Source organism: Vombatus ursinus, unplaced genomic scaffold (genome assembly GCF_900497805.2).
Source record: "Vombatus ursinus unplaced genomic scaffold, bare-nosed wombat genome assembly UNPS02014779.1, whole genome shotgun sequence".
NCBI lineage: Eukaryota > Metazoa > Chordata > Mammalia > Diprotodontia > Vombatidae > Vombatus > Vombatus ursinus.
This window is the reverse complement of record NW_020954557.1, coordinates 37,334,616-37,357,062: the sequence shown is the minus strand read 5'-3', so window position 1 is coordinate 37,357,062 and position 22,447 is coordinate 37,334,616. Positions and strand designations below refer to the sequence as shown.

Below are 22,447 nucleotides of genomic sequence, written 5' to 3'. Positions count from 1 at the left end.
CAGTCAGCAGATGGGGGAGGGGCAGTATCTATGAGAATATTGTTTGATATGTTTGTTCTGTAGCTTCATACTACATTAATACTGATTAATAAATTTTCCTAAATATCTATGATAAATGGAGCTTCATCCCCAAATATTTTTTGTTTTTCAAATAAATTGGGAGTTAATAAAGATAATTGTTTATTTTGTCATCAGTAATAATAGCTTAACTTCATATAGTGCTTTGCTGTTAACCCATGAAATGGATACTAGATTCATTATTATACCCATTTAGAGTTAGCTTAGGAGGGAAGGGAAGATCAGAGTGATACACAGCTCATCTTGGTTGAACCAGGGCTTAAACTCAGATCTTTCCTGGCTGGGACTAGTGTTTTATCTACTGTACTCTGTTACCTGTCTAAATAATTAAGCAAGATATAACTTTATTCTTACTTCTTAAAAATTGGTCAGATGTGTTGGCTTTAGATGCCTATGGCAGATTGGCAAATTTCACAAAGTTCCACTAGTTTTTCATTATAAAATCCAAGTAATTAAGGACACTGAAGATTCAACAGATCATGAATCATAGAATCACTGATCTAGAACTTAAAAGACCATTTACTCTAGCCCCCTCATTTTATAAATGAGGAAGTTGAGGCCCAGATGATGGAGATGCTCAGGCACCAGACCTAAGATCACATCTCTGGAAGCCACCCAATTTCTCAGTAGGCCCCAGTCCTGTAAGAAGGTTTTCCCTTGTTGCAGAACACATGCAGGCCTGGCTCTGCAGCTCTTTTGTCAGAGCAGATACAGGTATGCCGACCTAAAGACTGTCAGCACCAGATCCCCAAGGTCCGTGCTTTTAACAATTCCCTCAATGTCTGGTGTCGACAAAGTTATCTCTGCAGATTCCCTGCATTTTCCCATCCATAAATCATAGGCGCCTGCTCCCAAAAGACACCTAGACCCCTAGATTATCTAATTAGCATCGTTGGCATTACTTTCCCACACTCCTTTTCCATATAAGCACAACACCATCTTCACTATCTTATAGGTTCCCTAAAGCCCCTTGCCTGCTTTTGCTACCATGTTAAAATGAACTTTGTCACTTGACTAAGGGAAGGCTTCAGTGTGTCAATTCATTCCAGGCAACACTGCCTTGGCATTCTCAGGTCCAGAGAGGTTAAAATAACTTGTCTAAGAAGTGTCCATTGTTATCTAGGAAGAAACAAGGAAAGTCATAGTGCAGTATTTTAAGGAATAATATTTCTTCAATACCCAACAGATTATGGGGGTGGTTTTTAACTTTTCCTCTTTTATTAATGCAAAGCAGCAATTCATAATTCTGTGCCGTGGTGGATATTATAAGAGGTAACCATTATCTGGATCCGCCATCAATGTCACATTGCCATGCAAAGTGAATTTCTCCAATTATTTCCAACTCTATTTATTCTTCCTCAGGTGTGTGTCAGTGGACCATCAAACAGCTTTTCATGCTTATTTCATGCTTGGCTGACTGATGGAATGCCTCATCTTATGCTGCATTTCTGCTGCCTACTCATGGCTCCATTCTTTCCTTGGAAAAGTATTGATATCATAACCTCTTTGAATCACAGAACTTTAGAACCGAAAGGAAGTCACCTAGACCAACCCTTATCATTTAACAGATGAGTAAAGAAAGTCTTCGAGGGGTTAAAGGACTTTCTGAAGGTCACACAATTACCTGAGACTCGAACCCAGGTCCATAAATGATACAGGTCTTATTTCTCCCATTCCAATGAACATTCTATCACACAGCTATCTCTTGAAGAGATGTAATTTATTTTGTTATAATTTCATTATGTTTTAATTATACCTTCCATTTTTGACAACTTATTCCTCCTCTTCTGGCTCCCCTCCCCACTGCCCCCCACCTCCACCCCAAGACATCCCTTATAGCAAAGATTTAAAGAGAACCAACACATCAGAAGTGAATAGGAAGGCATGGTTATTAAAGGTCTACCCAAGGCCTGGGCATAGACTTTTAGATCTTTTAGAACATCATTAAAAACTGGGAAGGCAGAGAGTAGTGAACATGATGCCATCAGTTTTTCTGTTACCACATGTACCTTTCCGGATTCTAAAAAATGTTAGCTAGCTAGCTGATAACAGCTTACATGAAAACATATTTTAAGTAGATGATGGTTCATTTGAAAAGTAGAATGAATGACTATGTGTCTGTGCCTATTGACTATTGCAGGTAGGCTTTTGATTAAGGTTATTTTTCTAAACTTCCTTTTCTGACAATTGAATTTATGATATCATAGTTTTGCTTTAAGTATTTGCTCCCACTGCTTGGAACCTAACAATTAACAGAGTAAAAATCTAAAACCTTCTAAGGCTCTTAATTTCGTATAAGAATTCCTGATTTGTATTGTGGATCTAAGAATAATTTAGACAGTTGGTTTTTTTTTAATGTTACATTTATCTTACTGGGTTTCATCTAATTGCTTTTAAATATCTTGTCAATTTTATATTGAAATATATGTGCAGTTAATTATGAATGTTGATCATAAATGTTCATTTCTCATTCTAAGAATTCAGAAGTTCATGCTTTTCTATTTTTGCAAATCTACTACATTCTAGGACTAGGTTTTTAACCATGTTGGGATGTGTATTATGCTGTCTCTTGCGGGGGAGGGGTGAAGAATAGAATGAGAAATTACTCTTCTTTTATGTAGACCAGTTGGTAATAGTCTGTGAGCTTTGAGTGAAAAGAGTTTGTTAATTTGACCAGTTCCATTCCAGCAACTCTTAAGCATATTGATTTGTCACTCCAGAGGTCAAATTCATTTATCCCATTTGATATGCATAAATTCATTTTATTGCAGCAAATTATTTCTGTGATTTGACTTGCACATTAAGTGATTCCTTTCTCTAAACCAATGTCCTTATTTCTTGAGTAATAATCCTCTCTTTCTATTCTTTTGCTAATGTGAAATTTCTTCCCAGATTTTGCTTTTTCTAACTGTGCTCTTCCTCTTGAGGGATTTGGGAAGTGGGTGAGAATCTCTTGTTAGGGAAAACAAAATCCAACCACTCGAAACAAATTACAGTTTTCCTCTAAGGGAAATTGCCCAGAATCTATATCTGCTGCAACTTCACCCCTTGATGAATAGACCTCTTGGCCTGGGAGGCCGTAAGTGGAAGATGTTGCCACAGGAAATTTTACAAGGAGAAAAGTTGTTCAAAGAAAGTGTATGTTAAGTGCTTTTTTTAAAAAGGGAGAGACTGCCAAGTGTTGCTTTAACTAGATGATGCTTATTCTCTCCCTGTAATGACTGGCAGTTTTTGGTTCTCTGTAATGCTGTCTATAATTAGCTTATTGAGTGGTGGTGTTAATAAAAAAAATTGATTTATTTTTGTCAATTATGTGATTTGAAAAAAATATTACATCCTTGTCTCTTTAAAAGAATCAGCCTGTGGTAATTTTTTCCCCCTGTGAGAACATACCTTGGAAATAGTAAACTAATTCAATGAAAATAGTCCTTTAATTTCAGACAAAAGGTTTAAACCCAATTTTTCCAGATTATGTACCCCTTGTTTAAGTGGTCTATGTGTTTCTTTTTGCTTTTCACAATTTCATTCAAATATTAAGATTAATATACTTTTAAGACCCTTAAACATTTTCCTGCAACTTTCTCTTAGTGTAGTTCTGAAACTTAATATTTGAAAAATAGGTTAAATTTTCTCTGCACCAAAATTTTCCATTGCTTTAGCGATAAGGTTGGTGGTGCAGATGGGTTGAAAAGGCTTAGAAAGACAGTAAATCAAATTAGAATTATGTTCAATAAATATAATTAAATATGTCAGGTGTGTTTTTCCTCTCTCTGTGTTTCCTTTGGGATATATACCATGCTAACATTCTGCACATTCAAGGAGGGAAATCTATATCTACATTTAAGCCCCATGTTCCAATTCCTGAGAATATAGTCTCAATAGAAGAGATTCAGTTTTATGTTCAGCTGACTTGTTTTGGCTAAGGGATGTCATTTGGATTCCATATTCAACTGACAAATGAATAATGCTAAAACCTTAATATTAATCTAGCTTTTAGGAGTAGTTTTCTCATTTCGAATGACATAAAGGTTCAAAAAGGCATATCTAATGCATCACTCCATGGGGCCCATTTGCTTTAGGCTTACTAAAATAACATCTGGTGGTGTTTGTTATTCCAAGTGAGGCTACGCACCTGGGAGTGGGCATCTCTTCTTAAAAGGAAAAAGAGCCCCTGCTGATGAGAAGTTTTTGTTACCCTTGGAGCCAAATTAACACCTCCTAATACCTCTACCCTCAATAATCTGAGTAAATGTCAACTAATTCTTATTTTGTTTGTATCCTTGACAAATTGGAGAATGAAAATCACCTGCAATTCATAAAACTTCTATTTAATATTTCCACCTTATTTCTAAACTATATGAATGGAAAACACCATCCAATTAGAAGTAACTGATATTTTTGCAGCCTTCCAAAGCAACTATTTGTTATCCCCCTTATTTTATGACTTTGATTTTCCTTGTAATCTAAAGCCTACATGTAATTTTTGTTGCTTAGCAACACAATGCGATGTATAATATAAAAAATACGAAACTATATCTTTAATGCCCACCACTGAAAATCATTTCTGAGGAAAGGAAGTGCCAAACTGCTATGATATACAACATAACACTGTTTTGATGATTATGGTGTTATTGTTACTGCATTAATGATAATGGTACCTTCTGGTTTTTTGGATGGCTTGAAATGGCTTATTGAAGTATTTCTTCCTTTTGACTTTTCTTTTGGTTGTTATAAATTTATATCTCAGTATTACAATGTCTAGAGTGTTGGAATTGGAGCTAATCAGATCTAAGTTCAAGTTCTGCCTCAGACACGTAGTAACTGTGTGACCTTGGCCAAGTCACTTAACCTCTTTCTGTCTCAGTTTATTCATCTGTAAAATGGGGATAATAATAGCACCTAGCTCACAGAGCTATTGTGAGGATCAAATGAAATACTTTATGTTATGTGCTTTTTAAACTTTAAAGTGCTTATAGTCATCGTCATCCAAGTTCTGTAGAGATTTGTGTTTATTAAACTTCTAAAATCTCCCATGGCTCAGTTATTTCTGTTCAGGACTCAGAGGTGTGCTAGATGGGCACCAGGTCATACTGGCTCAAGAAAGTGTTTAGTTTTCTGTGTGAGCATTCTCACCTTGGATATCCAAGAAGGCTACAAAACTTGTCTTGGTTTATTGTTTTATTGTTTGACCAGACATAATAAAGTGATGAAGAAAATATTAATTAGGCAAATTGAACTTAAATGTCTGTCATTTTTTTTTGATAGATTTTTTTCCCCCTCAGAGAGCCAGTTGTAAAACATTTCCCAGTACATCCCTGTGACTGGCAGAAACAAATCCACACATTTCTGGGCCAAATTACTTCTACAATTTGGTACTGGTTGTTACATCATTTGTGTCCTAGCAAATCTGAAGTAAAGTTAGTTTGGCAATACAATCATCACTGCAGCATCATAGCAGAAATACAGCCTTAAATCAAAGAGAGGGGAAATGACACTGTTTGAATCTGTTGAGTGGGTGATGCTGCCAACTCTGGTCCGTTGGGAAATTTATCACATTTGAAATTGTTTACCTTTATTTTTTCCCCTGGTGCCTTCATGATTGCACGTTTATTCTGTTATTTCTGATCAATGGAATGCACATCAGAGATTGGACCCTTAACTTTGGCTTTGTTCTCACTTTGTTTTTAGAGCGTCCACATTTTAGAGAGGAATGCTTCTGCTGGTAATGAGCCATCTGCAAGCAGGCAGTTGCTAGAAACTGAACCTGTCTCACTCTCTAAGGTCAGTGAGGGACTCTGGTCATTTCTGAAGCATGCTTGTTTGGGGGTTGTTCAAAATGTGTGGAATTCTTATACTAGTCACAACTAAGCAAGCTACGAAGTACAAGGCAAGAGCAACCTTCCACCTCCTCCTGTTCTCAGTGTAGGAGGGTTATGATGCCCTGAATAACAGGAGGCAGTAGAAACCTTTTGGGAGGGATTTGCAAAGTTATGGTAAAGGTTCCAGATTTTGTTTTGTCAAAAGAAAAAAGAAAGGCAATGGATACATGCCACTTGGCACTGCAGAGATTAGATGGGCAAGTATCATTGCTACTAAAATGAAAAGAGTCACTTTTCCTTTTGTGGACCTCAGTTTTCTCATCTGTAAAAATAAGGAAATTGAACCAGATGACCTATAAGATCTCTTCCAGCTCTGGCTCTGTGAGATGTCATTTATACCAAGGAGGGTGAAATGGTATAGGTACTATGAAGGGCTGCTTTAATGTCAGGGGAATAAGGGCTCTTCTTGTAGCTTCATTGTTAACACAAGTTTTCATCTTCTCAATCATTATTATTATTATAATTATTAACTCAAGGTGAGCTGCCAAGAGAAATACTGTACATAACTAATAAACTTCTTGGAAGCCAGAACTTCTGTTGGACACCATATCTCTAGGCCAGTAGTTCTCAAACTGTGATCTGAGAAACCTGAGATATCCCTGAGATGATTTCAAAGAGTTCAGGAGATCAAAACTATTTTCATAATAATGCTAAGCCATCATTTGCCTATTAAAATATTCCTCCCTTTTCCAACTACATATGTGTATGAGGCTGGATTTTCTTCATGTTCTTCAACTGAAACAACATTTCGATAGATTGAAGACAGAAGCTGATACAAGAATCCCGCTGTCTTCTATTAAGCAAGACATTAAAAAAACTTGCAAAAATATATAAAATAATGCCATTCTTCTATTTTTTTCTGTTTTGGAAAATATAGTAATTTTTTTCTTTAAAAAGCTTATGTTAACATGTAATAGGTTTATTATTTTTAGATGAATAAATAAATATTCTAAAATTTATCCATTTTAATTTCATTATGGTAAAGATATCACTATAACTCACATAAACAAAAACTTTTTTTGATCTTCAATAATTTTTAGAAGTGTGACAGGGTCCTGAGACCAAAAAGTTTGAGAACTGTAGCTCTAAGTCATTCTCTTCTGCCTAACAACATGGTCTGTGCTTGCTTCTGGGTTAATTTTCCCTCTTTTATTAAACTGTATTTATGACAGTATCAGCCAATTTCAAATTAAGACCAACTTTTCTTGTCCTGTTTTATTCTTTGCTTTTGTCAGGTTGACAACTTGTTTAATTCTTAAGACTATATTTGGATTGTTTGTTATTTCTCTTGCTATTCTTGAGAAATACAGTATTCATTGAGAATAGTATTATGGCTCAAAACTACTTGAGTAAAACAGATTTAATCCTAAAAAAAATGTTACAGCTCTTCCACCTTTTTAGACAAATATTTCTTTTCCCCTGCAGCTAACCTTGTAAAGAAGAGACCAGTGTGATAGAAATCCATAGCTATAGCTCTATAGGGACATACTGATATTATGCTCAGAGTTTAATTAGCTGAAACCTAAAAAGCATTTCTATTTATTATTAACTTTTTCCATTCTGCACAAGTTATAAAAAGCATTCTTCTTCACACAAGGGGCGGACAAAAGGTGACCCACCAGACTTAAAAGATGTTGCCTAAAAGAAAAATTTCTTTTCCCCAAAAGAAATATACTATACATGTCTTTGGAAGTGAAGAGTGTTGGAAGTAAAGAACTCAGAAAATAGAGTCAATGTTTCTTGAGCTAGATTGTCGCTGAAGATGTACACGTGGAGACATAGCCCGTAGAAATGGATTATGGCAGAGTTCAAAAGAAAAGACAATGAATGGCCTCAAAAAGATATCCCAGAATAGAAAGTAGTGGGTGTATTTAGCTAAACAGAAAACAAATCCAAAGACAGAACTGTTCAGAGTTTTTATAAAGAACCTATCTCTTCCCTGTGATCTGTGAGCATTTAAAAATTCCATGTTTTCAAATTTTTTTTCCAGTTTTCTGCTTTCCTTCTGATCTTGACTACATTTATTTTATTTGTACAAAACCTTTTTAATTTAATGTAATCTAAATTATCCTCACTCTTCTCTTTAGCTCTTGTTTATTCATAAATTGTTCACTTATCCATAAGTCTGATACTTATGTTCCATGTTCTTCAGATTTTCTTGTAATATCTCTCTTTATATTGAGATCATATATCCATTTTGACCTTATCTTGGTAAATAGTGTAAAATATTGGTCTATGCCCAATTTCTGCCATACTGTTTTCCAGTTTTCCCAATATATTTTACCAAATAATGAGTTCTTATCCCCAAAACTTGAGTCTTGTCAAAAACAAGTTATTACATTCATTTGCAACTGTGAATTGTATGTCTACTCTGTTCCACTAATCTACCTTTCTATTTCTTAGCCAGTACCAGATAGTTTGGATAATTACTACCTTATAGTTTAAGATCTGATACTGCTAAACCTCCTTCCTTTACATTTTTTTTTTTGTGATTTCTTTTAGACAATTCCTCCATACAAAGAAGTGGCCCGTGTAGTAATGATCATAGCCACTTTCTATCAGTGTGGTAGTTTTTGCTTTTCAAAGCACTTTTGCCAATATATTATTAGTAATTGTTATATGTTGCTACTATGTGTCTAGCATATTATGTTGTTATCATACAGTCTCAATAGAAACTGAAATTTTCTGGTATGTAATTTTGGTCAGGCATATAGCATCCCTGGAAGGCTTAATGCTTTGGTAGAGAAAATATACAGACCCTAAGGTGCTAGATTGAAATATATCTAAGACTGGTCTCCAATAATAGCTTGATTAATAGTAGCTCAGGAGGCAGCATGGCATATTGGATAAAAGACCAGTCTTGGAGACAGGATGTCCTGGTTTCTAATCCCACCTCTGACACTGACTAGTGTCAGACTGACACTAATTAATGACTAATGACTAAATGACTGGGCAAGCCATTTAATTTCTCAATACCCCAGGCAATAACAGTTATAGATAATCTTCTGATCTGCATCCATGAAAGGATTTTCTGTGTTAGCTTTTCCACAACAACAGTGAAATCACAGATCCAGACCCCAACTCTTCTTCTCTTCCTCATTCCCAATAGTTCATATTTCTATAGCAGTTTAAAGTTTACAAAACATTGAAAACAAGCACTATTTACTACAAACAGCAAATGAAAAATCATTGATGTGTTCATGTATTAATCTTCATATGTAGTTATGGACTTAGATTTCATTGGTGTAAGTTAATTGCTCAAGCTCCGGCATCCTTGAACATGTTAAGAATCAGCTTTATGACCAAGGGTGGTGTGTATGTGTGTGATAAGCAGAACATTTGTTGTTCAATCATGTTTGACTTTGTGGTCCCATTTCAGGTTTTCTTGGCAAAGATAGAGTGGTTTGCCATTCCCTTCTCTAGCTCATTTGACAGATGAGGAAATTGAGGCGAACAGAGTTAACTGACTTGCCCAGGGTCCCACAACTAGTAAGTGTCTGGAACCAGATTTGAACTCAGGAAGAGGAATCTTCCTGACTCCAAGCCTGGCTCTCTATCCATTACACCACCTAGCTGCCTATATTCATAGGCACATGACCACCCTAATAATGAGATACCCTTTTATTCTACAAAGAGGTGCATCACAAACACTTCAAATATGTTGTATTCATATCTTTACTCCGTTCCTAGACCAAAACCCAAATTCTGGAGACAAAATGAACATTTTTCTTCTAGGAAAGAGTCCCAGATCAAAACCTTAAGGCATAGCTCTACACAGTGATTAGAAGCCTAGAGAATATATTTCTAATACTGTCTCAATCCCATTCCACAGGGTGTCCTAAAAGTCTTGCTGTCCAAAGACTTTTGAGACACCCTGAACTTTGATAGAAATGGCCTGGTTCTAATGAAATTCTGGTGGGTCATGGTTGATTTTTCTATTTTTTTTTAAACTTATATGTTTCATTTTAGCTTCTGTGAGTCTCATGGATCCCCCTGCTCCCTAAAAAAAAGCCCTTCACTGTTACTTTTGATAAAACCATCTTCCATATCACCCAGGCACAACGTGAGATATTGTCTTTGACTCCTCACTCTCTTTACCTCCTCACTCTCTTCACCTCTTCTCATCCCCCAGCATCTGCATTCAATCTATTGTCAGTTCTACCTTCACAACATCTCTCCTTTAGGAGCCCTTCTCTCCTCTGACCCTGCTAATGATTGAGTGCTCAGTCCCCAGCCCTAAGATCGTGTCTCTGGAAACTTCCCAATCTCTCAGTACACCCCCTGTCTTTGAGAAAGTTTTCTCATATTGCAGAACACATTCTCTTATCAGAACAGACACAGGGGTGCCTGGCCTAAGCATTTTCATCCTTGACTGGCCCAAGGACTCTCCCTCACACCAGATCCCCAAGATCCATGCCTCTGACAAATCCCTCAATGTCTGGAATCAACAAAATTATTTCTGCAGACTCCCTGCATTTTCCCATCCGTAGATCATAGTTCCTGCTCCCAAAGGACACCTGGACCCCTAGATTACCCAATTAGAATCCTTGGCATCCTTTCCCTTGACACTTTTCCATGTAAGACCCAGCTCCATCCTCACTATCTTGCAGGTTTCCTAAGGACCCTCACCCACTTTTGCTAAAGCATTACAATAAACTTTTTCCTACTTGACTAAGAGAAAGTTTGAGTGTGTGAATTCATTCCAGGCAACTCTGCCTTAGCATTCTCATCCTTAAACCATGTCAGCACCCCTAATCTATTCACTACTACCATGGTACAGGCCCTTATCACTTCATGCCTGAAGTACTATAGCAGCTTTATGGTTGGTCTCCCTTCTTTAAATCTCTCCCCACTTACTCTATTCTTCTCTCAACCATCAAAATGATCTTCCCAAGCATAGGTCTGAACAGGTCACACACCATCTCCAATAGACTCCTTAATGCCTCCACGATCAGATATAGAATCCTCTATTTGACTTTAACAATCCTCATAACCTGGCCTGTTCCCACCAGTCTCATTATAACATTCATCTCCTGACCACGTGGCCTCCTTACCTGCAAAAGACCTTTCCAGTCTGCAGGAAATTAGAAACAACACCATTCCTTCCTGCTCTTTCTACCTATAACTATCCCATCAGCTCCCCACACTAACGCCTGCCTAACACTGAGCAGACTTACCCTAAAACCAACCATCCTGCACTCATTTAGCAGTGATTAACAAACTCCCACTCAATTATTATACATTTCTCATCACAGTGATCCTGGTTTCTTGGCTATTACTGTACAAACCTGTTCTCCAACCCCCCGTGTTCTCTACCTCATCCCTTCAACCTAAATCTCTGATTCCCTAGAGCTACCCACTCCTTCCATTGTGTTCTCTGGAAAATGTGCTTCATGGTTAACAAACTTGCTTTCATCATAAATCTTTTTCTTTCCCACTCCTTTCATATTTTGACTCTTACTGAGACCTATCTCGTTTCTGATGATGAAACCTGCATGGTCATCTTTTCCATTACTGGTTGCATATGCAGTCATCCTTTCTGACTCATTGGTTGATGTGGTTGAATTGAAATACTCTTCATTCTCCCATTGTCACTTCCAGGGTCTCCCTCTACCTCTATCACTTAGTAACCTTTCCTCCTTTGAGGTTCACTCAGTACATTTCTACACCCCAATCAAAATTCTGGTAGCTGTTGTCTACTGGTCTCCAGGACACTGCTCTTCTTTCCTCAATGAGTTCAGTGCCTGGCTCCCCATACCTGCCCACTTAGTAGGGTACTTCAGCACACATTGATACCCCCTCAAACAATTTTATCCCCAGTTCTATAACTTACTTATTTCCCATGACCTACTCCTCCACCCCGCCTCAGCCACACACAAAAATGGTCATATCCTTATCTTTCTGTCACATACAAATCTCCATTTCCATGTTTATGGACTCTGAAATTCCCTTATCTGATCACAATCTCTTGTAATTCTACTTCTCTCTCTGCCTTGCAGTTCCAAATCCCAAATCCTGTTCCTTTATCCTCACTGTAACTCTCAATCGCTTGACCCTTTAGTTTTTTCCCAGGCTATTACCCCTGCACTGCTTTCCTCATCATGAACCTATAGTGAACCAGTTCAACTCTACACTGTCTTCTTCTCTCGAATGCCTTACCTTATATCCTATCACCAGACTTTCCAGTCTTGGATTACTCCCTCCATGTACTGCCTTTATATCTTCACACATGCTGCATAATGATGCTGGAGAAAATCATGAAACCATGCCAACTGTATCTGCCACAAATTTATGTTATGTTGTCTCGATGGGGCCTTCGTGGAGCAAGGCAATCCTTTTACACCTCCTCAATCAATTTACTGTCTAGTCATCACAGTAGATTTTCCAAACCTTTTCATCCCTTCTCTTATAATTTCCCCTCCTCCACCTTCTCAGCTGAGAACCTTACGTCATATTTTGCTGAAAAAATTGAGGTTCTCTTCCTACTTCTTTGACTGAGTCTTCTAAGTCTCCTTTAATGGATCTTCATGAAGGTCATGCCGTCTAACCACGGGCCATCTTCTCTTCTTCTGTACTGCTTTACTTGGCGATCTCATCAACTACCATGAATTCAATCTTTATGTTGATGATTCTCAAATTTATTTACGCAGCCCTAACCTCTCTCTTGCTCTCCAGTCTTTGCCTATTGGCCATCTTGAATTAGATGTCCTATAGATGCCTTAAATGCGATATGTCATTATCTTTCCTTCTAAACCCTTCTTTCTTCCCAGCTTCCCTTGAAAGGACCACCATCCCCCCAGTTACCCAGGCTTGCCTTTGCCTTTTTCATCCTTTACTTCTCTCTCTTTCCCACCCCATCGCCCCTCCTATAAGCTGCTTCTAAGTCTCTTCACTTCTCCCACATGTCCTTTTCTATTCACACAACTACCTCCCCTGTGCAGGCCCTTATCGCCTCATGCCTAGACTATTGCCTCAAATCACTGCAGTCCATCCTTCACTCAGCTGCCAAAAATGATCTTCCTACAATGCAGGTCTAACCATGTCAACCACTCCCCTTACTTAATAAAGTCCACTGGCTCCCTATTACCTCCAGAATTAAATGTAAAATACTCCCTTTGATAAACCCCAATGTTGACCCCAATATTCTAGTCTTCTTATACCTTATACCACCCTCTCTCCACTGCACATCCAACTTACTCTATAGTCCAGTGACTCTTGCCCCATTGATATTGCTTGGACAAGAAACTTCATCTCCCAAATCCAGGCTCATTCACTAGCTCTTTCCCATGCCTGGAATTTTCTCCATTCTCATCTTTACCTACTGGCTTCCATAGCCTCCTGGGCTAAAATCCTGCCTTCTGCAGCAAACCCTTCCTGATCCTCCTCTCTGTTGATTATCTTCCATTTATCCTCTCGATTTCTTGTTTGTACAAGCTGGCTATTTGCATGCTGTCTCCCCCTTTAGAATGTGAACTCTTTAAGATCAAGGATTGTCTTTTTGCCTTTCTTTGTATCCCCAGGGCTTAGTCCACAGTAGTAAGTGTTTAATGAAGACCTGAGAATCCAGATGTCTTCTATCAAGTCAGAGATTTGCAAAAATATGTAAAACAATATCACTCTTATTGCTGGTTTCTTTGTTTTAGAAAATATTTTCATAAAAATGTATTTTTTTCATAAAATTATAAAATATGTTTCATGAAAATATGTTAATACATTCTTATTTACTTGACTCACCTAGCTGCATGTATCAGTTGGCTTACAGCCTTGCTGCAGGGTATACACGCTTCTGATATACATAAGCAGCATCCATCTCAGCAGTTTGTGCTAAGGAACTTTACTCCTCAAATTGTGTCATAAAGTGATTATGTCCTATTAGGTGTAGTTTCGTTGTAAACACTGACCATAATCTAATTGTTTTTTTCTTGTTTTTCTATCAGGAGGCCGACAGCTGGGAAATCATAGAGGGCCTGAAAATAGGCCAGACTAATGTCCAGAAGCCAGACAAACATGAAGGATTTATGTTGAAGAAAAGAAAATGGCCTTTAAAAGGCTGGCACAAGGTGAAACCCGCGGTCTGTGTATAGAACATCATTAATATCACTGCTAATAGGAGAGTTATTTATTCACTATGATATCTCCAATGCTCACGTAATAGTGAGTGTCATTTGTGTGAAGACACATAATTTTCAAGGCCTGTTCTTAATCACTGGGGCTGTCATAATCACTGTGCATATTTAATTCTGAGAACTTTGGTGAATGACCTTATATTTGGATGCCATCATAGAGAACACCATTGATCAATAACGACTTCCCTCTCTTTCCCAATGTCTGTAGTTAGTGAAAATGAAAAGCTCTTGTCCTAGGGGTTTTGACCATTTTTTTTTTTTGTACGTGGATCCCTTTCATAGGCAAATGAAGCCAGTAGACTTCTCCTAATAATGTTTTTAAATGCATAAGGTAAAATGCATAAGATTATAAGGGAAGCCAATTATATTGAAATAAAAGTGTTTTTCCCTTCTAAATTCACAGAACCTTTCAGATTTCAAACAAATGCTTTGGTTGTGTATATACCAGCACTCCCTTTATCCTAATTCAATCCAAATCTTTATTAGGTGATTTATTGGACAGGGTTTCTTTTGTTCATCTTCTCTTTACTAATATATACAGTCTAAAACCACAGAGTAAGGTAAAGAGATATTCATGAAATGTATTGTTTAGGATCCTTTAAACCAGCCATTCTCAACATGGAGTCTGTAGGCCCCTGGGGATCCCTGAGATACTTTCAGGGAATTGGCAAGATCAAAACTATTTTCATAATAATACTTAGGTATTATTTGCCTATCAAAATGTTCCTTCCTTTTTAAATGAACATCTGTGTGAGGCCAGATTTTCTTCATGTATTGAAACAACATATCCCAACAGATTAAATGCAGAAGCATATCTGAGAATCCAGCTTTCTTTCTGTTAAGCCAGACATGGAAGAGATTTGTGAAAATATGTAAAACAATGCTATTTTTGCTTTTTTTTTTTTTGCAAAAAGATAGGTTTGTTTGTTCTTTACAAAAATATGCTGTGTCTACAAACATTTTAAATGATCAATTTTAATCTCTAATGTGGTGAGTATTGATGAATATAATTCACATAAACAAAAGCCCTTTGTTTACAATAACTTTTAAGGATGTAAAGGGGTCCTGAGACCAAAAAGTTTGAGAGCCACTGCTTTATATAATAACTAGCTAACTGAGGTATAGAAGAGAACTTTCCAGTGCTTATTATGGAAAAAAAATTTTCTAATTTTTGTGTGATAACCTTAAGCATTCCTGCCATTGCTCAAGCTCTGTGATTCATGGTACAGGGGGAAAGGAAAAATAATTTTCTTTTGAACATCCTTAGTGTAATTCCTGTAATGGACCCCAGCTAGCTTTGTAGAATGGGCTTTTAAGGAATTCCTAATGTATTTTTTTTTTACCCATGTCTGTCACTTTTACAGTCAGAGTATTTATTGTGTTATTCTGAATTGAAAGGCTTGCAGATAACATCTGTCACTCCTTGGAGTTCACAGGCTCACAGGAAAAAACGTTTTAGAACTGGAAGGAAACTTAGAGGTCATTAAGTCCAACCCCTAATTTGACAGATTAACTGGAGCTCAGACAGATGAAGTGACTTGTCCAAATTCATACAAATGATGAATAATTGTCATAATTGGGACTTGAACCCAGGTCCTCTGGTGCCAAATTAAACTGCAAATCAAGGAGGCTTTGATCGATGTGTTCTTTCCCCACTCCACATGCAACTTTCCCTGGATTCTCATTGCTACCTAAGGCCCAATAGTATCTTCTCCTTCCCTCTCTCTACAGGGCTATAGTGCCATTGGCCATACTCTGTTAGGAGCTTGTTTTTCTCTCAGTCCACCTCAATCATGCCATAATTCTTCCAGTATACGGCTTTATGTCCTTTTCTGTGACCTTGCCACCCTCTTCTGTTCCCCAGATGGAAAAGTATGAGAGAACAGGGGGCACAGAAACCAAGTTACATATGAGTCACTAAATTTAATTTTTCTTACCAAGTCTATGATTTCATCCAACTGGCTCTGAGTCAACTGTGACTCCAGAATATGCTGTGGAAAATTTCTCCACATAAATAGTAGAGGTCCAGAATCAATTTTATTATTTCTTTCTCTAATGTGCTCTAAATAAATCATATTTTTATTCTGACCTAAGCCAAAACCATGTTGCATATTAACTGTGAGCTACTCACTTAAATATATTTTAAGCTTAATTTGGAATAGTTTTTTTTTTCCCTCAGCATGAATCTTTTCTCAGACTTGGCCTCACAGGTCCACATTTTCCATATTTTGTAACAAAGGGATTACATTAGCCTTTTTTGAGTTGTATGTTGAGGACCATTAGAATCAACCTGCCTTTTCTATTGTTAAATCAGATAGTAATTTTCCATGGGAGAGAACTTCTTGCTACAAACAGAAAGACTCCTGGCATCGATAGCTTACAAGAGAAAGGCACTGGATCCATTGTTTTGCTGCATACCATGAGATATTTGTTTGACTTGGAATTGTACAGGGATGGAAATAAACAGTGATTCCCTGTTTTTGTGAAGCTGTAATTGACAGGACCACTGAGAATCAAGGGCCACTGAGCAGCAAAGATATGATTGGGATGAATCCCCAAGAGTCCATTTTTATGTCTTTGCCAAACTATGTAAATTTTTATTCTTAATATTAGCTGGAAGTAGTAACCCTATTTAACTGGAAAAAAGAAACTAAGCTATGGAAAGGTGAAGTATTTTCTTCCAGGTCACTATGTTTTACTTTTTAATGGCGCATCAGTCCATTGACAAATCCATCAGTTTCAGTTTGTCCACATCAATACTTTCTCTAGTTCCCTGTGGAATTCAGTTAAATCTGCCAGAGTAAGAAAAAATTCAAATGTAGTAAGACAGCCCTTTGCAGAATTTTCCTGGCACTTAACCTTGAATATCCCTCATACCTGATAGTGGTTGTGACTAAACAAGAAATGTCATGAAATTTTCTGTTCTGTCATTTCTCACCATCCAAAGGAAAAAAAAATCCCAACCCTGTTAATGAGGAAAGTCTTAAATTCAAGACAGGCACTGAGATGCCCTCAACTGGTGTGGGAAACCATGTTAAGTGGCCTCCATTGTCAGATTATGAACCTAGTAGGCAAATGTACAAAGATAGAATAAAACAGAAACTTCCTAATTTTTGAGTATGATAAACACATCCATAGTACATTGAGGGAATGTGTTTTATTTTGATTAAATTTACTGACTATGAAAATGCTAAATGTTAAGAAAGACTAAATTCACATTTGTAAATACTTATTATTATTCAGGTTCTTCCCACATACTAATAGTGAATTATTTGGTTCTTGCAGCGATTTTTTGTCCTGGATAATGGAATGTTGAAATATTCAAAAGCACCACTTGATGTAAGTAAATCATAGGACATTTTTCAAAGGTTGGTTTAGAGTTCTTTTTGATGTGACAATACCATTGCATTACAATTCTCAGCCTATAGTTACCAGCTTTATCCATTTGTTCCCCTGTGTTGTAATTTTAGATTTGAAAAAGTGTACCCAGGTGCGATAGGAAGTATGTTTTCTGTTTATGGAAAAGCTAGTGCAAAATTTCAGACTTACGAATGAAAAAATCAGAATTCAGTTTTGCAATATGCCATTGAAAACTGCAATTTGACCTTTAGTGTAATATGCTAAAAATGCAATCTTCCTAATGTTATAGTGGGTGAGATTAAATTGTCATATTTACTTTATAATAATTTCATATCTGTTTTAGAGTTTTCATATCACTTCTATACATTTGCTATCTAATTTTGGTGTCTCAATAACCCTATGGAGCTAGGTAGGGCAGATAGTGTCCCTATTTTAAATATTGAAAACTGATCCCTGTAGAGGTTAAGTGACCTCTTCAAGGTCACCAGGCCTACCACATGACTGAGCAAAGTCATTTGAACCAGAGTCTATGATGCTCTGTGTAGTTTTTATTGTTTTAAGTAATCCCCGTTCTCAAGGCCTTCTGATCAAATAGGCAACAGATTAAAAGTTATGAAAGATTTCCTCAAAATATAAAAGGGCAAAAGCCAGGTTTATACTGAAAAGAAATGGCCCTTTGTGGCATTTTCTTTTGGGGGAGGGGGGACAATTTTATTTTTATCCTCAGAGCCAGAGTCGTTAATTATTAAAGAGGCAGATTCCAGAGAGGAAGAGGAGGTTGGAGGCAGGACTAGGATATGGGGGAAAAGATTTGGATATTATCATTTTCATCACTTTGTATCTTATTCCCCAACATCCCCATCTAAACTTTGCATCTTGCTTAGCTAAGGAGTCTGGATGCAGTAGTTGCTTAATGATTTTAAATAAATGAAGTAACAAAATAGGAAGAATAAGCAAAAAGCATCACGAAGATGCTAACCAAAAGGCAAGGCTGTTTGTATTTCTTAGTTCCACCTATCAGAGCTTGCTCTTGACTCCCCATTTCACTAGCAGGAGATTAATGGAGATTACTAGAGGCTAAAGAACACACAAAGACCTTATCTCTTTGATGGCCCTGTCTTGAAGCCAGTCTGCTAAATTAATTTGTTTCTTATATGAAAAGAAAAAATGAGAGCTCTCAACTTCAGATCTGTAATTATGAAGAATTTACCTTATAAGTTATATTACATAAACTAATAGCAGATAGATTGGTTTGCTTATTAAAAGGGGGATGGGGAAACCGTCTTGGATTTCCTCAGATTGAAAGAGATTTCGATTTTCTTTCCCTCGAGCAGAAATAGTGTTCTCATTTTCTTTAAAAGTGTGAAAGGCTGCCAAATTCCTTTTTTTAATTAGATATAGAAATATATCTAATTAGATTATTTTTCCAATCTGTTTACATGGTTTTTTTTTTTTAATTTTAGATTCAAAAAGGCAAGGTCCATGGGAGCATTGATGTTGGGTTATCAGTTATGTCAATTAAAAAGAAAGCTCGGAGGATAGACCTCGACACTGAAGAACACATCTATCATCTAAAGGTAACCAGTCTTTAAACAGAGTTTTCTTCTACTTCTTCTGGGAAATTCTTCCTCAGGTTAAACTGGAGTAATGAATGAATGAATGAACTCCTTCTTTTCTCACCTTTGTTTTAGGTGAAATCCCAGGATTGGTTTGATGGTTGGGTCTCCAAACTCCGCCACCACCGATTATACCGTCAGAATGAAATTGTAAGGTCACCGAGGGATGCAAGCTTTCACATATTTCCTTCCACCTCCACAACAGAATCTTCACCAGCTGCTAATGTTGCAGTTACGGATGGAAAGGTAAGCCTTAATCTTGTGGAAACCAGCCCTGAATTTGATTAGGAAATGACACAAGGTATAATAATTGTCTCCTTTTTTTTTTCTTTTTAAATGAATGGGGTAGCTATTAACTTTGAGTGGTTTTACCAAAATTCTAAGAAATCCAGCAAAAACTTTGAATATTTGACCCAAAGACCCTCATTTATGGGTGTAATTTCCAAAACATGACCTATCTTTATTAGGCTTCAGCTCTAATATCTAAATAGTCCACCATCAGCAACATTTTCTCCCACTGTAGTGCCTACTCAGCTCCCAGCACGTAATAGGTGCTTAATAAATGTTTATTGTCTGATTGAAAACTGAAATGCATATTTCTGCAGACAACTTAAGAAAGCTGTGCAATCACGCCAACTAGTTCTAAATGTGATGCAATCTCAACTCAACCCTCAAGGCAGCTAGCTGTGTCTTATTTTTCACTGATTAACTGTGTATTCTGTTCCCTGTACCAGCTGTTCAGATTTGTTTCTTCAAATCTTTACCAACACTTCCTCCTCCCTCTCTCACAGGGGAGGACCTGGCATCCTACATCTCTCATGAGCTCCATTTTCTTCTTACTCTACACTTCAAACTTCAAAATCATGTGTTCACCTGTTCTCTCCTCTCTTGAAGAGTGGTAGCCCTGGTTCTTGCCAAGGCCTATACTTTCTTGTACCTATCCCTTTCTGTCTCCTGGAAACATGCCCCTTTGACCATTATCCCTCTCTCTGTCCCTTTTTCTCTATCTTCCTCTCTGTCCCCCTCTTTTTCTTACCTTCCATCTATATCTGTATCACTTTCCCTCTGCTTCTTTCCTTTTCCTTTTTCCACTTTCTCCTCTCCTTTTAACTTTTCCCTTCTCTTCCTTTCTTTCCTCTCCACCTTCTCTCCATCTCCTATCTCTATCTTACTCTCTTCTTCTCCTTTCCTTTTTTGTTTCCTCTCTTTGTTCTTTCTAAATCTAATAAATTATTCCTCATTCAGGGATGTACTGGAGACAGTTAAAATTGCCTCTTGAGAACAAATTGTTAATTTTCAGTGTGAGCATTTAAACCTCAGAAATCGGCAAATGCCACAAATCCAGGGCTTGAGTTATTGTTTTGTTAATTGTCTGTTCTTAAGAAAGTGATGGAGAAATTATTAATAATTCATTAAAATTTTAAATTTAAAAGTGTATCATAGATACATTTTTTTTTCAGAGAGCTGATTGTTAAACATTACTAACACACTCTTGCATTCCCTGCATAGCATGTCCAGGCCTCTTCTGTCCTTAAAAACCCTTCACTCTTTTTCCCAGTCAAAGGTGGAGTCATTCACATTCGTTCCCTCAAATTCCCCACCTTTAACTCATTGCTTTTTTAAAATATATTTTTTTATTTTAAATATATTTTTATTTTATTAAGTATTTCCTAATTACATTTTAAAATGTACATTTTACATTAAGATTTTTTTAACATTCTTTCTTTTTTTATTTTGACTTCCAAATTCTCTCTCCCTTCCCTTACCCACCCATTGAGAAGACAAGCACTATGATATTGATTATCTGACTCATTTCTTGACATTTTCTATTTTCATTTCTAACCTCACTGCCTTCCTGAAGCAGCATTCTCCAAGGTTACCAATGATCTTTTAATAGCTAATTCCCATTAATTAGCTGTGTGACTCTGGGCAAGTAGTTTACCTCCTCTCAGCCCCTTTCCATGATCATTGAGAGTTTTGATTAGATAACATGTAAATCCTAAAGCATTATATCAATACTAGCTATCATCATCATCATTATTATTAGAAAAATCACAGGCCCATCCATGCCACAGGACAGATGTATTGCCATATTACATTTGTGGCTTGAATAGATTTTGCTTAATTTACATCTCAGATTCCCCAAAGTGTCTCAAACCTTATATAACTTCATTGTCACTATCAGCTAGGACCTGGGCTTCTTTTGTTAATTCCCTTTTAAAGCATGTGGGTATTGGGTCAACCTTAATATGAACTGTTGCTATGATGAAAAATATCCTATGAGAGGGATGTTGGGAAGGCAGGGCAGTAGACTTAGTAGAATGATATTCATCACAAGAAGCATTAGTTGGACCCCTAAACCTTTATGTTCCTCTTTCTTTTTTCTAGACCAAGGTTTGGAATAAACCTCCTGATTTAACCCAAATTCCTGAAAGATAAATCAACCACAGATGGATTTTTCTAAATATAAAAGCTTAATACTTGTGTCATCAGTGATTTTTTTTTTCACTTCTGCCTCTATCTTTGGTATGGGATGACACCAAGAGCAGGGTGCCTTCATTACTACTGCTGATGCTGCCCTGGTGATTCAAGAGAAAAATGATTCTACTTTTTTGGCTTAGAATAGGAAAACTGTATGACTTCTATAGGAGACTTATTATTCTACCTTTCCAATGAAATACCTCTATGCTTTAGCTTAGCGAAATATTTCCATTACATTTATCAGAATGTAAAAAAAAAAAAAAAAGGAAAAGAGCTATTTATCACTCTGCTTGCATCCTAAGTATCGAATTATGAGTCCCAGAAATGATAATTGGTTTGTGGCCCTCTGTGGATAATAAATAAGCCAGAGCTTGCTAAGTGTGCACTTCATTGAGTTCATGATGATTTAGAAGAGGAGTGATCTGTTGTAATTGAATATTAGAGTCAAAGATGGATTTTAAATGGCTACAACTTTTTTGAAAACATGGTTGAGTCCTTTTCACAGGGTGCCTTAGCACTTATTTTAGAAAAGCTATTTCATGTAGATTATTTATTCCATGCAATATCCTGATAATGGAAGACATATTGGATGTACCTTGAAGTGGTATAGTCTCCTAAAACTGCCCCTTAAAATATTTTTTCTAGTGTGCATAAATCACAAGCCATGCAGAAATTGCCTGTAGATAAAATACTTTGCGAATTCTCTCTGTCTCTGTCTTTGTCTCTGTCACACACACACACACACACACACACACACACACACACACACACACACACACACACACCTCCTTCTTCCTCTCAGTCTTTTTCTGTCTTAGCCTTTCCTCTCTTTCTCTGTGTCTCTTCCTCTGTTTCTGTTCTGTTTCTTTCTTTCCACCTCTATCTCTCTGCCTCTTATTTTCCATTT

General features: G+C 37.0%; 1 protein-coding gene across 8 annotated transcripts in view; it reads left to right on the top strand.

Moving 5' to 3' along the window:
• Positions 1-22,447, top strand: part of OSBPL6 (oxysterol binding protein like 6) — a 257,856-nt gene that overhangs the window by 166,043 nt on the left and 69,366 nt on the right. For 6 of the 8 annotated variants that reach the window (XM_027866186.1, XM_027866187.1, XM_027866192.1 and 3 more), the window contains 5 exons: positions 5,767-5,859; positions 13,895-14,017; positions 17,369-17,422; positions 18,907-19,020; positions 19,135-19,305. In XM_027866186.1, the coding sequence (XP_027721987.1) occupies positions 5,767-5,859; positions 13,895-14,017; positions 17,369-17,422; positions 18,907-19,020; positions 19,135-19,305 (555 nt within the window). The remainder of the gene's footprint in view (positions 1-5,766; positions 5,860-13,894; positions 14,018-17,368; positions 17,423-18,906; positions 19,021-19,134; positions 19,306-22,447) is intronic. The other 2 variants (XM_027866193.1, XM_027866194.1) reach the window with 1 other exon arrangement.